This window comes from Neopelma chrysocephalum, unplaced genomic scaffold, assembly GCF_003984885.1.
Source record: "Neopelma chrysocephalum unplaced genomic scaffold, ASM398488v2 Primary Assembly neopelma1_26, whole genome shotgun sequence".
NCBI lineage: Eukaryota > Metazoa > Chordata > Aves > Passeriformes > Pipridae > Neopelma > Neopelma chrysocephalum.
Genome location: NW_020897695.1, coordinates 14,183,329 through 14,208,984, shown reverse-complemented (window position 1 = coordinate 14,208,984; position 25,656 = coordinate 14,183,329). Strand labels below are relative to the sequence as shown.

Sequence of the window (25,656 nt, the reverse complement as noted above, 5' to 3'; positions counted from 1 at the left end):
ATAAAAGCCTGACTTGAGAAGTTCAGGGTACTTTGGCCGCATTAACTCTTTATGGGAGCAACGATGGTGTTTAAACTGTCAAATTTCTTGGCCATTCTTCCAGGATGAGGTTCAGTGCATGTGGTATGCAAGTCATACAAATGGCATTGGGAAACACATTGCTAAGAACAGATCTAACAGCTGTTTTCATTAAAGAAGCATTATTGGATATTCGGCCAAGAATACAAAAATCAACATTCAGTAGTACCCTTCCTAGCTCAGGACTGAGAACGCAGTAACATTAAACTATATAATGCCATGAAATATCTACCAAAGCAATTTGTTAGCACTATGAACAAGGGATGAATGTTGACAGTTGTGCTTCAACCACATAAGTGTATTGTTCGATCCAACAACCTATTCACTTGATGAGCATAGACTGGCTGAAAAACATGCTCTGTGTTCTGATATTTGTTGGGAGAGGTAACATACTGAATTTTACAGTGCTTGGAGGATTTCCATCTGCTTTTATGTAATAGAATAGAAAAATCAGCTTGCAAGTACTTTTCAGGAGGAATATCAACTCTTGACAAAGACCATAACCATATAAATCAACATATTTTTCAGAGTACACTGCCTCACATAACACTTGGTGGTTTTTGTTGACTGGGTATCCTCTTCCCCATATTCAGTGTATCACTAAATATAGCTTTTATTTAGCATAACTACGAATGGGTTTCTTCCAAAATACTTAAATATAGCAGTAGCAGAAGTTACAGAATACACTGTCATCAATATATTTTCAGAACAACATTTTTCATTCAGTAACAAACTCAATTTCATGCTACCCTTTTGGGGAGCAAGAAGAATATGCAAGGCTTTTGTTTTGGTTTACACATATGAATTCATTCTGTGCACATAAATGGACATATATATGTATTAGGATATATGTATATGAAACATATAAAGAATTTTATACAATTTTTTTTCAGTAAGATATTTTTTCAAATATCTGGAGCCTGTATTCATTGCATTGTTTCAGTAATGCACAGTTGTAAGGAGGCTACTAGATCTTTAGACTTTTTGACTAATTTATATCAAAAACTTAAATAGGTAACACTCTCTTTGATACACTTCCCTGATCATTTTTTCTAAAAGTGTACTCAAATGAATTTCCACTGTAATTTCTGCTTTCTGTCTGCCAACACACCCCAAGAGAATACCTCAAAGTCAATGTTCAGAGCAGATGGGATCTCTGGAGCATGCTTGTCAAAAAAACTTACACAATATTGTCTTTATGTAGTGTCTAACCTTTCTCCAGTGTACAGTGAAAGTAAACAGACTAAAATTTGACTGTTATAATCTTGATAACAAACCCTTCCTGGTATTCATCATTCTAAAAAAATTTGAAGAAATATTTTGCTCCCATTTCCATTTAAAACACTTATATTTCCTGAAGCACATACATGAAGCTTTCTTCCAGTCGAAGATGCAAGCATGCAGACACATGTATAGACACTATATACTTGTATGTATGTGTATACACACACAAATTTTGGACTTACTAGTGAAGGAAGAGCAAGTCCTCATTCCTTGCACTCAGAAGTTGAAGGGACAGTAAATGTTTGTGGCCTAGTTTGCAGCGTTGTAAACTATGAGTTTCAAAAGTGTTTCATCACACAACCATACTGCAAGACTTTCAAGGTGAGTGGTCTTTGACTGGCTCAGGGGACAGATAACTACCTTTAAGGAGATAAGAGCACATTGACCAAAGCAAAACACTTAACAGGAGGAAGCTCAATAATACAAGTTAGCAAAAATGGGATTTTTTGTCTTAACCGTGAAGAAGAAATAAAAGATAATGCAATTTGCTGCATGAGACCTTTTTAGGCAGGATATTTTGGATGTTCGAGACAGCCTTGATGGAACAGTAGTAAGACAGGAGCAGTTAATGAGGGGCTTATGCCTAATATAGATCAGAAACTGAGTGAAATCAAAGAAAAAGCATCTGAGATGTACGCTAACACATAATTTTGGGCTAGAAAATACACGAACAAGGCGTACTGACATCAGATGTAGTATCAGATATACTGTGGATAACAGAAGACAGCAGACTAGTAATTGGGATTATAATGTATGTACTGAAGAATGCATGTTGCTCAGAAAAATCAATATTAAATTGGTAGAGTAATACTTCATAGCACTATTGTGATGGGCTACTGAAAGAGTAGTATACAGAATTGGTCAATTTGGAAAATTATTGTAAAGTAGTTTAATACACAAAATGCCAAATTTTAGCTACAGAACACAAATATCAGATTTCAATAGCAATTGCAGTTGCTTTAATATTATGAGAGTCAGAAAGTATGGTATTATGAAAATGAAATAAGATATGAAACCCACAAAAATAATCACAGGATGACAGAAGAAAAAGGTTCCAGCATGATGACTAGCAAAAAGGTGAAGGCAATTTTGAAATCCACCTGACAATTTTCCATGTAAGAATCAAGAATAGAGAATTATAGTATTAGTTCAATACTACTGAACAAGACACTGCTAAAACAACTGGAATACTGTGTTCAATTCTTTTTACCATGTTCATGACAGGTTAAATAAACCTGGGAAAGTTCTGCTGAAGGTTACTAAGATCATATAGGAATCACCTTACTGACACATGGGCAGATAACCAGTCTTGCTTAGCTAACAGGACTAAAAATGGAACAGACCGATCTTTACCAGTAATGCAATTTGGCCAGAAACCCTTAGTGTCTGGAAAAATAAAAGACATTCTTAGAACAAGAGGAAATCGTTCACTAATGAATTTTTACTTGAAATTAGGTTTTTGACTACCAAGAGAGCAAGGGCTTTGAACCACCCAAAACAGAAACCATGGAGGTATATAATTCTATTTATGAACGAGACTAAATTACCTTATTCTAACACAGAGATGGAGTTTCTAAACAAGGGATTTCTTTTATTCCTTCCTCTCCACCCCCTCCAAATAGAAAACATAGGTAATAGAGGACAAAACACATACAGATTTATCTTTTAGTATTCTGAAATTATCCAATTTTCTGTTATCTAATTATGAGTAGTTATCTAATTCTTAGAACAAAAATAAATTATTACTCTCTATTTGTCTAACAATATTTTCACAGCATTTCAAGGGAACATGAGATACCACAAAAAATATGCCACACTGCTACTTTAATCAGCTATAGGAAGTAAACCATTACTTCACAATAGAAATAAAAATTGTAAAGATTTTGGGAATAAGTATAATTGGAAATATTTAATTTAAAAAGCAGTAGTGATATTGTTCATTCTTAGAAGCTCTGGTTCTGACAATTCTGATTCCCAAAAATATCTGGCAAATGAACTTACTAAATTTACATTTGGAAAGACATTGAATTCTAAAATATAAAATGCCAAGTGCTGAAATTTCATACAAATAATCTGACATCATATTTTTAAGAGCATAATGAACTAGTCTCTGTTCTTCTGTATCTCCAGATAATACTTAGAGATATACAACTCAGGTGATGAAATAAACATGGATAAAAGCATCCTCTTGTAATGTTATTAAAAAAAACCAAGAGAACATCTATCTGGTGCCTTTATAAGACAAACAGCATATAGATCCTTTGAGCACTAAGGGTTTAGGATATCAAAGTATTCACAAGGTAAAAAGATAATTCTCTCTTTTAGTAACACTTAAGTTCCCTTCCACAATCGAAATACAACCTTTGCTGAAAAATCCTGCTTTTCTGTTAATTATATCTGAGATAGCATTGTTTTAATGTCTTGGAAATTTCTACTTTCTCAATTGTACCCAAATATCAGACTTTTCCATAACATGTAGAACATGTGAATAACATTGTATTTGTTTAGGCTTTAAAAATGTTGCTTTGACTTAATTACCAACTATGATTTTTATTATTGTACTGGGAGCTAAGAATGAATCAAATTATAATAACCTATTTTTGCTCCAACAATAAGAAACATACATTATTTATATTTACTTTATTCTCACTAGCATTTAATACTTAATTTACTGTATACTCCACTCACCAAATAAATCCAAGTATTATCTTGTGTTAGTTCAACCTTTTACAACATTAAAATCTCCAGGATTGATTTCAGGAGGAATCAAAAAAAAAGGCAACTTTGACTGCATTAAGTCATCATAAAGCCATTCAATTAATTTAGTTTATTTAGAGGAAATGAGCACAGAACTGCACATAATAATTTAAAATTACATCTTATCCTGTAGACAGAATTTTTTCCTTTGATTACAAGAATTTCCTACTCAGCAAATTTTACTCTACAAACTAGAGAGAATTGCATTTTTTCACTAGTACCACACCTAAAGCTGTGTAAATCATGCGATTTTACTAAAATCAATACCATTCAAATGTTTAGAAAATGATACAACTGAAGGATAAACAATTTTACATATATAAACATTTTGTATTGTTACTTCTGCAAGTATTTTAAGAAGTAGCCAGGTGATTGATGTACAACATGTGTTGTACCTGAACCTGAAAGAGAATCAACTTAAGAAAACTGCAAAATATCTTTCCATCAAACCAAGGTATCTGAAGATCTGAAAGTCATGCCCCCAAAGGTCTCTAATAACTTGGGAGAATCTTGACACCGAACTTTTCAGAGAGGAGGATGAGACTCAATTTGGCTAATGTCATAAAATGAATTACGTCCACTAGAAAGAAGATAATGGATAGTTCGGGAGAACTCTGTTCAAATCCAGCCCGCTTTTTTTTTTTTTTTTGTGAAAAGCAAGGTCTGTTTTTACAATAAAAATGTTATGTCTGAAACAAAGTGGCTTTTTATATGAGAAGGCACAGGATTAACTGTTCTTTTTCCTCTTATTTAAAAGCTGACATTGCTGCTACTGTCCAAGATAATAAATAAAGTGACAGAGCAAGTAGAATACAGAGATGCTCCCAGTCTGCTATTTTTATGTTTTATGCTTATTTAATTATCTCAATCAACTCTCTAGTTTTAAAGGATTATCTTGTAGCTTGACCAGAACACTGGGTTACTAATTTTTAAAAAAGTGTAAGTGTGACTGGATATCCTGAAATCTGCTAAAGTACAAGGTGAAAGTTGTATGACAAGGGGAGCCCCTACCTCCCTGTCCCTCCAAACCACATTTTTCTTTGTTTTGTACAACATCAGTACATGCTAAAGAAAGTCTATGTCAAATGAAACATAAATTCTGTAATGCTTATTTTAAATAAAACATAATTTAGAAATGTACATCTCATCTTCAAGGAAGCTATACAAAACAAGATAAAGATTAAATTATCAAGGATGCCACTCAAAATACAACTAAAAGTATTAGACAAATAACATGAAACTGGAGAGAAGAATGAATTGAAATGAAAGAATTTTACAGATTGCTTTGCACAATCACACCAAACAACAAAAATAAGAGAGGAAATAAATGTAGAGGTCCTGCCAGGAGCCTGCTCTGGTGCAGGCTCTCCATGGGGTCACAGCTTCCTTTGGGCACATCCACCTCCACAGGCTGCAGGTGAATAATCTGCTCCACCATCTACCTCCATGGGCAGCAGGGGGACAGTCTGTCTCACCATGGTCTTCACCACAGGCTGCAGGGGAATCTCTGTTCCTACACATGAATTACCTCCACCACCTCCTTCTCCACTGATCTTGGCATCTGCAGAGCTGTTTTTCTCACACATTCTCACTCCTCTCTGTGGTTGCAGTTGCACAGATTTTTTTCCCCCTTCTTAAATACATTATCCCAGAGGTGCTGCCACCATCACTGATGGGCTCAGCCTCAGACAGTGGTGGGTCTGTCTGGAAGCCAACTGGCATTGGCTCCATCAGACATGGGGGAAGCTTCTGGCAGCTTCTCACAGAAGTCAAACCTTTAACTCCCCCACTAACAAAACCTGGCCAAGCAAACTCAGTACACTGTGTTACAGAAGCCGACAAAAAGAACATACTAGAATCTCTAATTCAAGGCTATAAACACAGTTGGTTTGGAAAGTCAAGTTAAATATGATTTGAAATTGGTTTTTGCTGTCTAGAATCATTCTCAAATGAAGCTAGGCTTTAGCAAATTCAGGTATGCTTTAAATTATTTGGTGGATTTTACGAAGCTACTGAGGAAAATAACACCATGGCTGCTAATTCTCCTATAATTCAGCAATGTCACTTCTCCTTTACTGGTTCTTTTTAAAGTCCACCTCTTCTTTCTTTAACCATCTTGCCACTGCACTTACATAGCAGGTATCCTTTCTCTGCTTGTACATTACTTGAAAGAAACTGACTTAAGTCCAAATATCTGTATCTGAGCGGCAAACCAAGGATTGTGGAAAAATGTGGAATCCAAAGATCATCACTGTAGCTTGCTGCCTTCAAATCTATGATATTTTATATTAACCTATTTTGACAGTGTATCAGAAGTTCAACAACAGCATGAGTAATCTCTTAGTCCCCCATAATTGCGCAATATTTCAAGCTACTCTAAATATTTTAGAGTCAAATTGAATACAAACACTATTATCAAATATTATCCTCTTCATATCATTAGATAGTAGAAATATTTAATACAAAAAATCAATTACATCTTTTTGACTGATGAGTTGGGGTTTTTTTAGACTTGATATCAGCTTTTACTCTGACAGCACCAAAATTCATCTTGACCTCAATAAGATCTGAATTCCTTCATTAAAACCGGTAACTTGATGGGGACAATTTCTATAAAAAAACCAACATCCATCAAAACCCCCACAAACCACACACCCCACACCAAAAAAAACCCCACTATGTAAACATCGTGGTACTTAATTTCCTTGCATTAAAAGTCCGTGTTCATATAAAGATTTGTTGTATAGCCAAGCTCACTGAATGTCTGTGGCATTCTGATTCTTTTGCCTAATCAAAATGACTGAAACACACTTTAGGTTCTCTTGGCTTCCCTCCATAAAATATGCTTAATGACTTCAAATGCAGAATAATCAAAGGCCAAGGACACATTTCATTGGTAAAAAAACTGTTCTCTGTCCCTTTGCTTTGATTTGGTTATGTCTACAATACCAAGTAAAGCAGAGCAATAGTCATCTGACTTAAGAGTGTAAGACTTCACATTGAAGATCCAGTGTCCCCTCTGATCATGTTTAAAAGGCTTTTTAACTCTGTCCTTTTCTGAAACTTCAAGTTTTGTTCATGATTTCGTATTCAACAAACAGTTTCCTACATGTCAATGCACTTTCCTCCTCCAGTAAAATTTATGAAATCAGACCAGTACCTAGAAGGCAACACATCCCTCAACATTCTGAGTACACAGCAATACATTATAAATTTTCAAAGACTTGAGAAAGCTTATTTTAATTAAGCAGTCATTTCAAGACATGCTCATGAAGTTTTCCTTTATGAATAACAACCATTTCACAGGACTTGGGAATAACTTTAAATAAAAGTTAAAGTGATTAAAGTATTGTTATGAAGCACTACAACATCTACATTAAAACACTAGCTATACTTCATTCATATATAGAAAAATCATTTGTTAGAAATACTAAACAAGAAACTCAATCGGCTGAACAGATTTTCCCTTTCCAAACGACCCAGAACTAAAGGAGAAATTGGAAAAGACATTGTCTAGATAATGATTTACCTAAATAGAGTTACTGAAATCCAGATTTAGTTTCCGTTATGTAGTCAAACAGCCTGCAGGTATAATATCTTCAGCTGGCACCAGGCTTAATGCCTTTTTATCGATCTGCCCATAGCTTAAGTGCGCATATAGGATATGGATTGTTAAACAATTCTTGTTATCTACCACTGATTATGGAAATATAATACATCTTGCAGCAGCATCTGCACTTTCTCTAACATGAAATGCTACTTAAAGCAAACTGTTCATTTTATCCTGTGAACTCGCTAACACCTGTGGGGCTTTTTGTGCACCAGCTAAATGGCTGAATTTGTTAAGCACCAATTATACAAAAAGCCCTCTGTTACAGCTCATGGTGTAAGTGATAACATTATCATTAGATTCTTTGTATCTCAGTTGCATCAAATATAACATACAATTATAACTGCAATTAATACGACACATTCAGGTTCTTTCTATTTCTTCTCTTCCCCAAGTGATCCTTAGCTTCTCCTCATTTGAAGATTTCAACAAATTTGTGGGATTTGCTCAAGTCAATCTTTGCAAAGGATTTGGTACAGCTATTAATACTACATGCTAAGTGTTTCCTCTTTGGTGCTCAGTAGGAGCGAACAGAAAAAAAAAAATCAATGTAATTTTCATATTTTTATTATATTTTGTCTGTCTGCTTGTCACGAAGAGTATAGCTCTGCCAACATTGCACCAAAGGTACCGGGAAAAACAAGGCTTTTGCAGTCCTCTAATTTTTTTTTCCTCCCAGAACACAATTACATATTTATCTTTTCCTTTCTACTAACACCAAATCTACAATGAGTTAAACATCTTCTGTACCTTCCTTTTCTCCAAACACTGAAGAAAGACCCACCTGAAGTGAATTTAAACTCTTAAGGTACTTCAGGGTTTGCTCTCATGCATTCTGCTAAGTCAGAAGGTTACCAATCACTACATGAATACGTGTAAAACCGTAACATACAATACTGTCAAGCAAACAGGAGAAACTCTGACTAAATTAAGGCAATGGCAAAACTCCCAGTACATTCAATGGGGTCAAGATTTCATCCTTATCTTGTTGATCAAAGCAATTATTTCACTGTTCCGAAGGACTAGACTGCTGCACCTGCCAAGGATTTCTTAGAGCAACATACTATGGTGAGTCTTAATTGTATATGCCTCTATAACTATTCCTTTTTCATTCTACCAAGGTAAGCTCTTGACTTGTCAAAAATATAACACATAAACAGCATCCACAACAAAGATCTTTCTTTCATATTAGCACATAAGCCAGGTATACCAAAGCTCTCTTTAGCATAACCTTACCACAGATATGCACATGAATTATTATCACTCCCTCAACACCTATTACCAACCACTGATGGTCATACCTGCTGAAGTGGCATACCTCCTCCATTAAATAGGAATGATTTGAACCGACAAATTAAGTGCTTTCTTGGTTTGGCAACGTTGTGTGCAAAAAGCTTCCTATCTTACAGTGAATCACAAAGTACACACAGAACTATACCTATTTTACAGTAAAAAAGTATCTTTACATACCACGGACCCAAATTCAGAGTACATCAATCACGAATAGTACAACTGAACACCTCCTCTATTTCTTCACAGGGTTTGCAATATACACTGTAACTACACTAACCAAAATGTATATGCAATTCAATAGCCAGAGAGAAACAACTTCTCCACATGAGAATCAATTTTACACTAAACCAGAACAAAACTCTGTTTTTAATGTGCTGCAAGGATGACTGAAAATAAAGGCTCTTTTTGACATAGATACCAGTATTTTTTATTTGGAAATATTTGAGAAATCTGTTGTGAGATTGCACAATAAGCATTTTCCCTTGATAACTAATTAAATGAAATAACCAAGCAGAACTGCTTTTTTTTCTCCTCAGAGTGGGAAATTATTGCAAAGTATTAATTCTGCCAGTACAGTTCCTTAGTAGGGAAACATGGCAGTTGTTTACTGCCAAAGGCATCATAAGAACTTGTCTTACTTTCAGAAGGAGTTTTAGGATAGAGTCACAGATGCATAAGAAAATCCTGTCTGTAACACATGGTATGACCCCTTCTAGATGTTAACCCCTTTAATTACCCCATCATACCCACCTGGAGTCTGTTTTATACTACTCCATAGAATCTCCTTCATCTGAACACTTTATAGCAGAATGTAATCAGACCCAGGATATCTAACATAATTTATTCCACTAACTTTAATATTGTGCGTAATTCCTGTCACATTGTTGCATGCTTTATCAATGACCTGATTCAAATGAGAATGTCAGTTCATAACTTCATTAAAGTATTTCTGAACAGCAACCTAATACCCCTAATGATTACTCTGGTTACAAGAAACCTGCTCCATTTTAGAGAAGATAAAAACCAACTAATTCATATCTATTTAAATAGATTTTAAGATTGGAAAGAAACAGTCTGATCATTTAGCCAGACTTTATCCTGAAATGTCCTCCACAAATTCCTATATGTAACTCAAGCATCCATTTATTTCTAAGCTGCTTTCAAGAATGTCACCAGCAATTATTTTTACTTAAAAAAACCCCTCAGTTTTGACTGAAACATTTATTTGAAAAAAGTGCTATAAGAAACAAGTGCCTATCAGTATGCTGATACAATTTTAAGATAATCACAAAAGACTTCTCAGTGCACCTACAAAATTTAATATAGTTCAGTACCACATAACTTACATTAAAAAGGTTGTTCATAATATTTATTACCCTCAAGTTGCACTATTTCTGTTCAGCCATCCATTTGAATTGAGGCATCCTTCATCATCCATACATATCAGACCTTCTCTTTGATGTCTCATGGTAAATTTAAAGGCTGAGTAAATGTTCTTTGAAACACAGAGTGTGGCACAGCTGCTTATTGTTACATAGAAGACAGTAGCTCATTAAAATTGAAAGTCAATTAAAACAGTGGAACATCCCCCTAATCATATTCCAACTTTGAAGTAATACCCTTTTCAGTGATATCTCTAATTTACAGTTAACTAGTTTTCTTAAAGTGGAATAAGTCAAGCCTTGGTTAAGGTCAGAATTAATAAAGTACATCCTTCATCAGAAGAGAGATCCCAGCAATGCACCCTGCTGTGGTATTTGCACTTATAACACACAAACAGCCAATAGATATGCAGCCTACCATGTTAATCGCATGAAACTCATCAAGCCTACAGTTTTTGCCGGTTTGCTGAAGGTTTTTATAGTCCTACAAAAAAGTACTTCAGCATTATGTATGTACATGTTATTTTTTTATTAGTGCTTTAGCAACCTCCTAATTAGCAAAAAGCGAGCTGAATCTTTGCCTCGAAGTGTAACTGAATCAAAACAAAACCTTAGGGATTCAAGTTTACATAGCTCTTCACTTTTGAATGCCCCCTTGAAAACCACTGTTTGTGTTTCAGCCAGGACACAATGAGGAAAAAAGAATGATACTAAAAAATTTTCAAATCTGCCAGAGTTCTGAAGTACCTTGTATATTTGATTTCATTCCATATTGCAGCTTAAATACCAGATGAAAGTTTTAGGGATGGGTGAATCTGAATAAACACGGGGCAAGGGAAACATGAGTTTATGGATCTTCACTTACCATGTGAATATTAGCTGAACCATTGATAGACTAACAGCTGACTGCTCACAATAACAGTGGAACAGTCATAAACATGGTCTCATTCTTTAAAATTTAAGACAAAAAAATATGCAAGTTCAATACTGATGATATACAACTTTGTAACAATGTCAGGCATTCAGCTTCAGAAAAATGTCACCCTTTTTCTCCCTTAGAAAAATCCATCAGGACCATAGCAGGGGCAATTCACAATGTAGCTACTGAGGAATGTTACTGCAGCCACATCTGCATCCTATCTGTGCTGGAGGCGATCCCTCAAACAGACACCTCACTGACTGTCATCCACGACCCAAGATGCTACCTTAAAATGCCACTATTTTAATCACAGGCTGACACGCAAGGGTATGAGCTATGCTTGCTGAGACACTGGCTGTGCCTCACGCTCTCTAAAACCCAGCATGTCCAATCACATCTGCCTCCACGTCTGCTGATCCAACCACCCAGAGGCAGTGAAAACTGCCCTACGTGGCCAGATGGATCTGGCTGTGTAATATGTTCCCTGAAGTTCAAGAGCTCTCTCTCAAATTAGTGTAGTTAACCTCAGGGAATTATTCTTTAATTGCAGTGTAGTTTTCCACTGCAGGAGGGGAAAAAAAAAAGCCAAAACAAAACACACAAACAAACAAAAAAACCCACACCAACACTGAAAAACCCCAAACAAAAAGAGAAGTCATTTATTAGTACAGACATTCCTGGCTCTCTGAAACTCACAATCCAAGAAAATTTTAGCTAAAGTTATAATAAAACTGCAGTTTTAAACTTTGTTATTATATAGTTGTGCATTTTAAAAACAATCTTCTCATACAGACTTCGTCATGCTTAGACCCAAGACAAATTCAGCTTCACATGTTAAAGTCACTCTTTTACCTACTGAAGTTATAAGACCGTTAAAACTAAATTTTTTTTATTTCAAAAAAGCACTGGGAACTTTTCTGTATGCAACTCAAAACCAGCTGTACTTTGCAAGTAAAAACTTTCCAAGTGCCTGGCTCTCTGCAGATTTTTGGCAAATCTGCTTGAAAAATTGAAAAGTGGGGGCCTGAGCCAAAGCTTACTGAAGTCTATGGAAAAACTCCCACAGATTTCATCAGGGTTTGGATTAAGCTCTGAAAAAGTATGAAGTAATTGAAAAATCAGTTCTGCATGTACAAAATATGAAATTTTCACTAGGCTTAGATTTATTAGTCTCTTTATGGTAATGTGGAAGAGCAAATACACTGTAAATGGTGTTAGTGATGTACATATAGTTTTACACTGTTAATTCACCACAGACTTTCACAGACTCGTCCATGTTACTTGCACTACCTACATAATAGAAATGTTGAAATCAATCCCACATACACAAACACCTTTACTTCATTTTAAAGAAATCTGATCATTGAGAAAAACTGAAAAACTAATACCTTCATTGCTCAAGTGTTTTTTTCATTCTTTCATTTTTTTTAACTGAAGGTCAAACAAAATATGGAGTAAGAGTTTCCCTTCAAAAGCTGTAAGACAAATTTCAGTGATAACACACACAAAAAAATAATTATACAAGCAACTATCTCATTCTGGGTACACTTGCTCAGGACAGTTTATAATAATGTAACACTAGCAATTTCAACTCAGATGCATGTAATTTACGGTAGTGTAAGAGAATAGTCAAGTTTACTCAACCTAAATGCGTCAGAAAATGAAGTCAAGTGGTAAATGCAAAACAAAGGGGTTGTGGTACCTGAAATAATGGCCACAATATCTCCTGATGTGTAAACAGTTGCATCTCTGCTGGCTAAAGGATGCTACTTCCAGTCAGAAGAAACTGAATAAGCCATTAACCTCGACATACCCTGTCTTGAGCTATATATTACATTAAAATAAATACTTACAATCAACTTAAGAGAAATGTTGCATACACATATGAAGAAAAAGAAAAAAAGGAAAAGGCTCCCAAATAATCTGTGTTCAAAATTTTAAGAGAGGAGGGGAGACCTGGAAATTATTTTCCAAACCACTCTCACCTCCTTCATCCTTCTGTACTATACTATATCTCCTCCAATACCTTTTTGTGGATGGATACTTTGCCATGGTTGTAGTTATGAAAAGTAGATAATCACTGTAATTTTGTGTTGGTCTTGTCTAGATAGAGACTGGAAAGGAAAAGTAACGTCACCCAAACTAGAGCTAATTATTGTCTTCAAGTGCCTACAGCTCGTGTATGAATATCAATGTACTCCATCATATATGCTATTCTTGGAGGTTGTTCTTGAAATATCACAGGAAACAAAAACTTAAAGAAACCAAGAAACCTGTTAAGCAGAAATCCAAAGAATGACTAGACATACAAGACTGAATCTCCATTAATATCATACCTTAAATAAAATGATTATGCTATATTATTGACGTTTGGCTTTATTTTCAAAAAAAAATTACAATTTTTATAGCCTCTTAAAATAACTATCTAGGTTTTAGTTTTATGTTTTTTACTTGCTACTATCGAGTCTTCTGAAATGGAAGGTCAGAGGCTGTATGCTTTCTCCTTTAGCAATACTTTCTCCATAGTTTTGGACAATTACCTTATTAATACATATTTTAGAAGTTTATTTCTGCTTGTGGTCTCTCAAGGACTCAAACAACATAGAAAATAAATCCCAGTGACAAGCAGGATCATTAGGGGAAATTCTTTCAACTGACAGTTATTTTCACCAAAAGCTTACCTCAACATTATGAATCATTTGTGACCACTTATACCTAAGTAGGATGTATTAAAATTTAATGGATTTTGATGCAAAGAGCCAGCAATAGAATTGCGCACACCAAGACACTAATGTGTTGATCCGAACTGTACTTAGATGAGGCAAGTTGGAATTACAATGCTGCCAACTAAATTTCATAGTACCACAAATGAATGAATCCCAGATCTCAAGTGGGATTTCTTTTTTATTCATTATGCATGACATTTTCCTCTTTAAATTATTCATTTTTTAAAAAATGTTATTGTTTTAGCCTTCTTAACCTTTGTACTCCTTCCCCCTGTGGTTTTTGCCAGCTGTAATATCAATTGAGGAGGGGAGATGTTCTAAATAACATAATAAAAACCTTTTCACAGCCCTACACAGAAATGCATCTTGTTACGTTTCCATCTTATTTTGCCCCTTTTCACAATACTGGAATTTGGAATGCCCTGAAAAAAAATTACATACATTTTCTATCAGTGCCTTCATGTCAATTAAAACAAAAATTAATTCCAATGCTTTACCATTGTTTACATAATCTCTGAAAATTAACCAACTGGAGAACTATCATTTGAGTCCATTTGAGGGTGATAAAAGATGACCAAATGTACTTAAAGACCACCTCAGACATTCTTCCTTGCTTTCTTCCCGAGTCCGATATTCAGATTTCCACTTTCAAATGTCCTCACCCAAACCATGCCGAATAATAGAAGAACAGGCCAGAAGTACTGTTAGACTGAACACAATCCATTAATCTATAATCTGTGGTTTATCAGTAAAACACCTAAACCCAACGGTACATAGGACCTACAACACAATATTGCAAGGCATATTTGAACTCTGTTTATACACAGGTACTATGGTACGACCTTGGGAAAGTCACTTATTTTTTGTATAGCCCAATTTTCCTTTCTGCCTAAATAAATGACCAAAGTTACTAAAACAATAGAAATAGAAGTTTTAAAGAGTAAGGTAAGTTGCAATGGAAAGAAGTTACAAAGAGTAAAGTTCCCCACCAGAGAGCCAAACAATCAAGTTTCTGGCTCCACTGAACTGCTCTTAAGCTTTTCTTGAGCAACCACAAAATCTTGTTGCTGTAAGCGCTCCCAAAATTCTCCCTAATGATTTGCTACTCCCCTTCCTTTTCACTAAATCAGCTTTATGGGGCAAGGGACATATTTTAGTCGCAAAAATAGTACCCAAATAATTAGTTTAAAATATTTGATATATTACTATTTGCTTATTTCTAGGCTTTTATATTAAGATAGGACTGCTCATCATGAACAGCTGAAAATTTTCTGCAAAAATATTTTAAACTTGGAGAACTAGAAGTCAAATTAAAGTTGCAGCACTGCATTATGTTCCATTAGATACCGTATCATGTCTCATTTTTAGCTGGCACAACACAATCTAACAGGAGCACATGACAATGCTAAGGGCTATAAGAGTTTTAGCAACTTCTTTGTTCTTTTCATTCTTATGTGATTATCATCTACAATTAGGCAGAGAGAAGAAAGTTATGTTTAAACTGGCACAACAGCTCAGCCGTGCAGAGCTGCACAAATTGGACACAGAAGCGCACAATGATCACGCTGTTTACAGATTTATCCTCTGTTACACCTTTGTCAAAATCTTGTTACGCACTTGTTAAAATCTTGTTGCCTAATAGATCCACACTAGTACCACAGGATTTTCTCTGCAGTTTCTGCTTTGGGCCACCCAGGTTGACAGCTGACCAGGAAAAGGATCTTCCCATCCTTTTGTTGCTACATCTCACTGTCAGTCATTTATTTACTCCCTTGGGTGGCTAGTGATAGGGTTACTTGCTCCAAGTATCACAGGGAAGGAACTGCGCATAGAGTTGCATGGACATCAAAGGGCATGGTATGGAGAGGGAAACCAGTGAAGCCTAATGTAGAGAGGAGAAATACAGAACACAATTATGGAAAATCAGAGGGAGAAAACCAGACATTTTACCAAATGTCTGTTTCCCTTAAGGCAATATGAAAAATAAAGGAATTTCGAAAAAACTTATACATGATGGATCTGTTCTGGTTTCAAAGCAAGTAGTACACAAGTTCCCACAGAAAACCTTTATCTGGGCATGCAAACCCTGGTTTCTACAAGCAAGAGAGAAAAAGCATGTACTTCTTAAAACGCAAACATACATTAATTTTCAAATCAGATAAATACAAATTTTGAGCACTTAAAAAATGAAGAGTAATGAATGAGATACTTCAGCAATACATAGCTATATTTCATATATTAAACAAATTTAGCTAGCCAATGTGAGAAAAAAACTTTCTGTTTAAATGTAGAGTTAGTCTCTTTTTATATAATCTCACACATTAAAACAATACTTTTTCACTATTAGTAAACAACCCACTTCCTGGTGAAATCAGTCTTCAAGGTATTTAATTGATCAACCTGTATAATTCTAAGGAAGTTAGAAAAGATGAGTTAGAGTTTTCCTTGCAACAATTAGAGTCACTTAATGTCAAATTCATATTTAAGGGCCTGAGCTAACAAATCCATAGGAAAGAATTGGCACACAGTGTTTTGTAAGTGTGCTGTAAAAGCCTCTGGGTGCATCTAAGAAAAAAGTCCTTAGCAAATTGCCTTTCAATGAGAAACAAGCACTGTTATTAAGGTTAAGATTCCTGACCTCACAGATACTTCCCAATGTTCTTTACATACTTTTGTAAATGTTACTGGAATGGAAACAGGTGGAGAATACTGGAAATGGGTGAGGAACACTATGGAAAAGATGGGTAAAATGCTGAATCTAATTTGGTCAATGACAGTTTCCACTGACCAGTTCCATCAGTCAGTATTGAGCAGTGTTCAGGTCTACAAAATCCTTGCAAGTACTTGCAGCAAGCTTTGTGAATACTTCTCCTTATATAGATTTAATAAGCAGTGCTGAAAAGCTTTATGAATAACCAATATATTGAAACTAAAATAAGAAAAAAATATCTAAAAGCATTATTCTAAGGGTTACTAAAGGAAAACCAAAAAAGTGGTTTAATACTTTATTGCTACAGAAAACGTATGGAAAATATCTTAAGTGATACTCACACTTCATAATGGACCATAGTCTTCTGCAAAAATAAACAACACTGGACTTGTGTCACATCTATGAGAAAAAACCCATATTTTTAAACACTCCTTTGCACCAGCATGGAAGGCCATACAAAGCTGTCAATGCTCCATGATCTCAGGCTCACAATACTTGAAAAGATTTCAAACCATGCCCTGTCAGCCTCAAATGATTTTGACAATATTTGCTCATAGTTCAAAAGCATTATCCAGTCCTCAGTACCAACTTGTGTCTGTGCCTTCTTCAGGCTTCTTGAAATCTAAACTATATGATTTTAACTTCTCCAGGAAAAAAAAAATTATGAGAATCTGTGTGAGTACAAAATGCAGCCAGTACATTTTTCAAGATATTCTGCAATAAAGTCCATACTATAAAGTTTGAGAATACCTGATGTATACTGCATGTTCTGTTCCCCTAATGAGCAATGAAGAATTGATAATTAACAGTGTAAGAGAGGAATTTGCAACAACAATCCTATTTTTTCAGACCAAACAATTACTAGTCTTCCTTTACAGAACACTCAGTGTACTAGGAACTTCGCAGCAATGTTTATGTCTAATTCTTATATATAAATTAATACTGCTCTTCCAGAATCTCAAGTCCACATGTTTTTCCAATTAGTACTAACATTCTCCTCAAGTTTAATAGCATGTAAACAGAGAGTTCCTTAAGGAATATTACACATTCTCTTGCATCTCCATTTCTCAATGAAGAACACAGCTTTAAAATGGGCAATATTCACTCACAGATATCACTACAAGATTTTGAAAAGAGGTTTTCAAAAGCTTATGCAAGGAAAAAAAAACTCAAAAACCTTTCATCTTCTAAAGCATAACTATAAATTCTGGGGGTATATATATATATTTAATGTGGTAAAGAACATTGTCTTTAAAGTTTGCATTTACCCATTTTTAATCTAAATTATAGAAACATGATTATACAAAGCAGAATTATAATCAACTTGATAAATTAAAAGCTATGAATACAAAGCATCAAATCAAGTAAACACTACTATGCTTCTTCAGTATAAATACAGAATGGGAAACATCTGGTTAGGCAACACATTTGTAGGAAAGGGTCTTGAAATTGAAATGGGGCAGAGTACAGCAGGGTATACTCCCTGATACAGACTAAAGGAAAAGCATTCCAATTTTGGAAAACAAACAGTAGGAGTTGAAAATCACCATGAAAAGGCTGAGATCATTTAGTCACAATCAGTATAAAAGTTACTGAAGGAATGTACTAAAAAATATTCCAAAGTTTTAAACAATATAGAATTTCATTAATTCCTACTTCCACCTTCAATATTCACAATAAACCAGTTTGATTTGCAGGAAAAACAATGTATATCAAACATTAGGAAAATCTTCCAACAAAGACACTAAGCTACCATAAAAGCTATCAAGAGATATTGTTCAACCTTGTTCGAGGTGTTTAAGAGTTCAGATAAACAGTGATGTTCTGGATACATTAACCCCATTGCAAGACAAAGGGGAAAACTAGATGGGCAGTCATCTTGACTTCTAGCTCTACCTTCATATAAATTTTAAATATTACACTTACAGAAAACTATTTGCAAATCCTATTTCCTGGATGCAAACTATTCCTCCTTTTCCTTATAATTTCAGTTCTAAAGATTCAGGGAGATGACAATCTTCGTCGTTCCACAGATTTCAGTGATGCCATCCAGTAAATGACTTTTTGGTTAAATAATAGCTTCTCTACTGCTCCAGTTTTATTCAACTATGTACGTAAATCATTTTAGAACACAGTACAAACATCTCCTAATGAAACAAAGAGAAAGAAATTACTGAAGTCAAGTTAAAAACAGAAAGTAGAAGAAAAAGGATGGTTTTAAAGAAAAATAAAGTCCTAATTCAAAATTAAAAATCCTTGCTTGAACAAAGCCTTGAACTGATACAAGTGGCATTTGCACATCACATCAGGAACTCATACAGGAAAACCAGAATCACATTCTAGCCAGAGTAGCTGAGATACCCAAAATACTAGTGAAGCAATAATGTCAACAGAGCTCCAATCAGATTGACACCTAAACAAGTCTTCAAGCAGCCAGAACTAATACTGATGATGGTTTTAAAAGCAATCCTGCAAAACACACAGATATTATAAGAGCATTAAAAACTAAAGAATTAACTGTAGTTAACTGCAGGTCATCAGGATTTATGCTATAAATTCTCACAACCATTAAACTCAATACATGACAACCTGGGTGGCCCACATCACCTTTCCCAGCACTTCCCTGGCACTGACCCACACTTCGGGTTGGCACCACTCCCTAAGCCCCTCACCATTCCTCTCATCCCACTGTTTATGCTTTGCCAAAGGCAACACAGTACATGATATAGCCTGATGTGGCTTACAGTTATAATCATATTTAGCCAATGATTCTGATTAACTTTTAATCACCCATATAAAAACATCTTACATATCGGAAAACTATCATGTCTCTCCTCAAACTTCTCCTTATTTTTCCCTCAGAAGAAACAAAAAGCAAAATTGTTTCCATCATTTATAATTTTTGTGCTCCTCTCTGAACTCTCTCCAATTCATCTAGGTTTTTCTTGAATTCTGTTCCCCTGTGAATCTTTCTCTTGAAGAACAGAAAGAAATATTCATATCTCCTCATTAGAAGTCATATGACTACATTCCAAAGTTGGAATTCACCTTTAATGCAATCATATTGCTGACTTCTATTCAGTTGCTGGTTCGCTATAACACCCCTGAGCCTATCCTATGGCAACAGTGCCTAAGGAATTATTTCTCAAATTTTAGTTTGTCAGACTCTTACTTGCTAGAGTCCTTGACACTTGTCTCAACTGAAAACCATCTTACTAACTTCAAGTCCTTCCTCTAATTTATCAAGATCAGCATTATTGTTCTTTCAATATGCCTGAAACTACTGCAAGCTTGTTGCAAAACCACAATTTTAACATTCATGCCCATATGCAATCCCTGAAGCCTATAAAGAAAATAATGAACAAAACCAGATCCAGCAGGGACTATGGCCTACTTCTAACATATACTCTTGGATTAACTACAAATACTGACAATTACTTTTGAAGGCATCTTTCAAATAGTTGGACACTTAAAAATAATCATCAGCTTTTCAACGTGGTTTAAGGCAATTTCTCCAGATTTCAGGGTACACCATCTTGAACATATTAAATATAACTTCTAGAAACTGAGCCTACTGTTACAGTGCTGCAATGCCTGAAGGGTCAACTTTAAAAGAAATTTTTAATAGTTGGTTGCTATGGAAAAAGTGGTTTCCACAATTAAGAAAAAGAATGGGCTTAAGAAAAAGTGGCAATGAACAAAATTCTCAAGCTACACTACTGAACAATTATGGGACCATCTCTGGCTTAGCTTAGAGTTTAAACATCCTGAAGAACTTTCCCCTACATTAACATTCAGTATTCAGCCATAAATCCTCAGATACAAACACAATTCGCACTCTTCCTCTCCATGTATAGTTCTACCTCTTTCTTCCCTACCTACTCCTGTTCTCTCCTTTAAGGGCTGAGAGAAGTAGTTCCTCTATTTTCTAGGCATTATCAAAGAGCTCTTTACTCAACAGCATATAGTTATTTTGTATACTGGTTTCCCTTTATCAGGCTTTTTTTTCAGTTTCTTCCTAGTGTAGACAGAACAGGCATTTTTAATTGGAATCAACAGTGAGGTAAATTTCTAGATTGTCCCCACTAACTCACTGTTTTCACACTGAGGAATGGTCTTGGCCACATGAATTCATCTCATTTAGCTGAATCTCACCAGGCAGATGAATCCCAGAAATGTGCTTAGAGCACTCCAGCTGCTAATGGAGAACAAGTACATCAGACAGGCACAGAGCTAGTTCTGAAACACACAGATAACAAGTCATGTTGCTGCCCTCAAGTACAACTCCCTGCAGGTCTGCTTCTAACAGACCACACTATTTGCCAAGGTAAAGATAGCCACAGAAAACCCAAACAGGTGACAAGACAAATACGTCTAAAAAGCATCAGTAAAAACTTTACTCTCAAAAAACCCTCCAAGTTTTCTCCAGCCTGTTCAAAGACACACACAGTTGCAAATCATACAGCTCATCCTGCTGGAGAGTAACTCCTTAAATACTACGCTATTCTGAGCATTTGGCAGAAGTATTTATCCCTAATCACAGAATATTCTGAGTTGGCAGGGACCCACAAGGATCATTGAGTCCAACTCTTAAGTGAATGGCCCATGCGGGGATCAAACCCACAACCTTGGTGTTATTAGCACCATGTTTTAACCAACTGAGCTAATTTCAGGGTCAATGAGCCTGTCCTGTAGTATAAGATGAAATTTCTTATTTTTGAGCTCTTTCAAAAATGATATTCTCTCAACAGTTAATGAATAAATGCATAAACATACAGACTCTTTTATCAAGATGTCAGGCTGAACTCTAAATGAAAATAAGAAAGTTGTATTAGGTTTTATAATTTCTTTAAATGATACCTTCTTGTGATATTCTGAAGTGTTAGCCTAATTAGGTCATAATTTTGATTCTTAATTAGGTGATTTGATATTCAAAAGGGCTACACATAAGAGCAATTTTGAAAGTAAAACTATTTATTTTGAAATCTGCATTTGGATTACAGGTTTTAATTCTTTTTAATGTTAATTATGGCCAAAGGGCATTTCAAGAACAGCTAGAACAGTTTATGATGGGTGCGACACTGCTGTACCAGGTCTCAACCAGTTCCTTACAGGTACTCAATTTTTCACTATGCATCATGTAAAATGGTAATTCTGGTCCCAAGTATCGTCAATACTTGGCTAACAGCCTACAGTCAAATACCTTATGTTTTCCTTGGAATGTACTCCTTCCTTGTTTCATTTGAGAGGCAGTATAACTGTCTACCTCTACCACAGTAGTAAAAATTATTCTTGCACATGTCACTCATGCCTTCTTGGTGTTATTTTGGCCTCATGTAATAGAAAACAGTGGGTTTAGCAGTTTTAAATCTTTTAGTCTTTGTATACCCAGTGTTGGGAGCATGATTGGGCCCTTTCCCAAGGTACTTCATCAAGAGTAAGATTTCTTCCAATTTGTTTACAATTTTTACAAATTTTTCAGTCTTTTCCTAGTAGAAGTGAATTTCCTTATTAAATCAATTCACCTTATTAGCATAGGTAGAAAAAGATGAACTGCAGCTATTTACACCTTTTCAGAATTCTTAAAAGAATGAAGACAATGGTTATATAATCAAAGGTCAACAAAAGAAGTGCCTTTTACACATATTTTAGTCTTGCAAAGAAATACTAACAAAAATTTTTAAAATGAATATGACACTTTTTTAGCCTCACATGATCATGAATCTGCTTCCAGATACAGAACTAGTGTAACACTAAAAAAATTATATATATATATATTTATATATATATATATATATATATATATATATATATAAAATTTCTACCATTGCACAGTCTGCAGTCGTTTTACCAGATCATTTACAGCAGCACACACAAAGGAGGGCTGCACATAACAATAACAGGGAACAGGAACTTCTGAGTTGCTGAAACATTGCACAGACCATTCATATTATATTATATTAAACAGCAATTTAATTATTCTTTGTAATGTAAGAAAACAAAGTACTGATAATCAAGATACTGCCCTAACACAACTCCAAACTTTATCAAAAACAATACCCATGAAGCCAAAATAATAAACTCCCATTTTTAAGCATGAAGTATACATACAATAGATACTTTTCCCTATAGATGTGAAGAATGCTGTAGTGGAAGGAAGTCATTGAGGTCAAAGGGCATAGTGATATTATGTGGTTTAGGAGTGTATGAAGCTGAATGAACAGCCAATCCAAATTCAGAGCAGAAAGCTGGGAAAAAATACCTGTTTCCAAGTCAGCAGGAGTATCTGATGTTTACTAAGAGACCATCTGTCTCACTAGAGGAAAAAGGTAGGAAGAAAATGTCTTGCAATAGTGCAAAGATGCTAAACTTCAGACTCTGCAGAAAAGGTGAGCCTTTGGTCCCAATATTATTATAAAGTAGGAATATAGAAAAGGACATGAATAAAATTTCCTTTAAAAATGGTAATTCCATGACATCCATTTAAATCATTGTGCACTGTGAAATCTTGCCCACATTCTTTTTCTATATGAGAAATACTATTCAACACATACTTAAATTAGTTTCACCTTCAATTTCATGCTTTCTGTGAGATACCACCCAGCCAACTAGTACTTTCTAATGCTGCAGATTTTTTTTCTCTGGTGTTATCAGTACTTCATAATTTGGCCTATAGATATGCCATAAAGCCGCTAATGCAGCCATAATCATTTCTTTATCAAGAAAGCAGGACTTTTCACTCCTCCTTTTTCTGTCACATTAGAAACATACACATGTATACATCCAATTGAAAAGTGCAAAGAAATAAGTGATAAGACTTTTAGAGGATAAAGATGACCATCTGGAGTTCATTTGCTGCATTAATGAGCATATTCATTCTACTGCCATTCTACTGGTCAGCAACACAGTGTTTGGTTTTCATAAGCAATGAAAACTAAACTGCCAGTAAAATAAAATGCGTAAAATTTTTAGTTTTAATACACAAATAAGTATTTTGAATTCTGAAGATGTACTTCATGGCTTACCTGGCATGACAGCAGCTTGCTGAGAGGCCAAATCTGTACTTAATGAAAGGCGACCACCTTTGGCCAATCTATCACAGAAGAGGGTGATGTTCTTCTTCAGTCTGCTGGTATCTTTGGGCATGCACAACTGGCTGCTGAGAGTCAGGGCCTGCTCTTTAGAGCTCTTTGACAAACAAGTTCTTAACAAGTAAGAAACTGCAGCATCCACAGTTTCTTCCCAACCCTGCGTTAAAGAAATGGAAATTAAACAAAATTAGGTGAACTGTAATATGATATAGCATATTTAAAATAAAGTAACAAAATAAGGACCAAGATTTTCAAATTATATTGATAGATAAAATATAATTTGGGGGTTAATGAGTGTCATGAAGACTCAACTTCAACCAATACAAGCAAAAGCTGAAAAAACAATCTTGTTCCAACATTAGATCAACAGAGAATTCTAATTTCAATAATAATAACGTATGTGATATAACAGTTAAATTCAGTATTAATAACTGAAAACTGGATGTTCCTGGTTGTGACATTCAGAATTAAGAACAGAATGGAGACTTAAATAAAACATAATATAGTTCATAACATTGTGATGAAGATATATCAAGGCCAGGAAAAAAACCCCAAACTTATCCAATTATACATTCTTTGGAATCACATCTAATATTCTGATAACACATCAATAGCAGAAAACATCATGACTGCAACCCGAAGCTGCAGACATTCAGTACCCATTTATCAGTTATGATACCCACAGCATTAGCAGAGGTGTGTCAGTGCTGTGACGAATGGGGACTTTGATTTCAGCATAGTGTCAAGCTGTTCACATTTATGTAAAAACAGCTTAGTAATCACTTCTGTTAAAATGAGCAGCTACCTACGGAAAAGCTTTCAGGAGGAAAAGCCATATTCAGTGTCATATTCAGTATATGTATTTCCACAAAATAACAATAAAGTGCAGACTTCCGCAAATAACACTCAGTAAAAACAAGAAAGTTTCTTTCCATGAGGCACCTTGAAAAGCATATTTAAAACTTAGCTTCAAGGCTGTAATCTGTACTGTAGTTTTCAGTGAAACAAAGAAATGTTCCTTTAACAAGAATCCTGGATAGCAGAAGCCCTTATTATTTGTGACAACTTATTAGGTTAATGAATAAAATCTAATATATGACATCTATCTCATTTTTGCAATATGAAATGCATATTGACTCCTCTTGATGCATTTTGAAATCTTAAGTTACATTCCGTGATGAGACCATATGATTAATCCAAAGCATCTATAATGAAGCAGCAAGACACTCACAAAGCCTGCTCATGACAATCTTACAGAGCTTGGACAAAGTGTTTTAGTTTTTAACCTCTTTCTCATGATGTGTTCTACTTCACTGAAAACATTCAGTTGTACGGCAAAATCTATCCAAACCTATCCAAATTTCCATTACTTGATAAGTGTAACATTTGAAAGAATGATGGTGTCAACCCTGCCGGAGTCCACTGACAAGCAAATAAGTTTAATTAATTTCTTTAATTAAATACATACGGCTTTTGTGAAGGGTACTACTTGTAACACAGAGAAGCAAAGACCACCCTTCTTGACCTTGTTAAATTCCTAAGAACAGATCTAAGTTAGGTGCTTACTAGTGGTCAAGTACATCAGTAAGACCACACAGTCATGTGTACTTCAACCTTATCCAAACATACACTGTACTTAGTGTCCTGAAAATGTGCTGTATGTGTATAAAATATTTCTATTTTGCAGAGAAACAGGATCACCTAGTAAGGTTTTCTTAGTCAACATTTGCTTTTCCTGACTTCAGAATAACAACAGCATTAACCTACTGTCTTATGAGGATTTGCCCCCTCAAAAAACATGTAAAT

At 35.0% G+C, this 25,656-nt stretch overlaps 1 protein-coding gene across 2 annotated transcripts in view; it reads right to left on the bottom strand.

Moving 5' to 3' along the window:
* Positions 1-25,656, bottom strand: part of BBS9 (Bardet-Biedl syndrome 9) — a 289,338-nt gene that overhangs the window by 124,762 nt on the left and 138,920 nt on the right. For both annotated transcript variants that reach the window (XM_027675657.1, XM_027675658.1), the window contains exon 21: positions 23,785-24,007. In XM_027675657.1, coding sequence (XP_027531458.1) covers positions 23,785-24,007 — 223 coding nt within the window. The remainder of the gene's footprint in view (positions 1-23,784; positions 24,008-25,656) is intronic.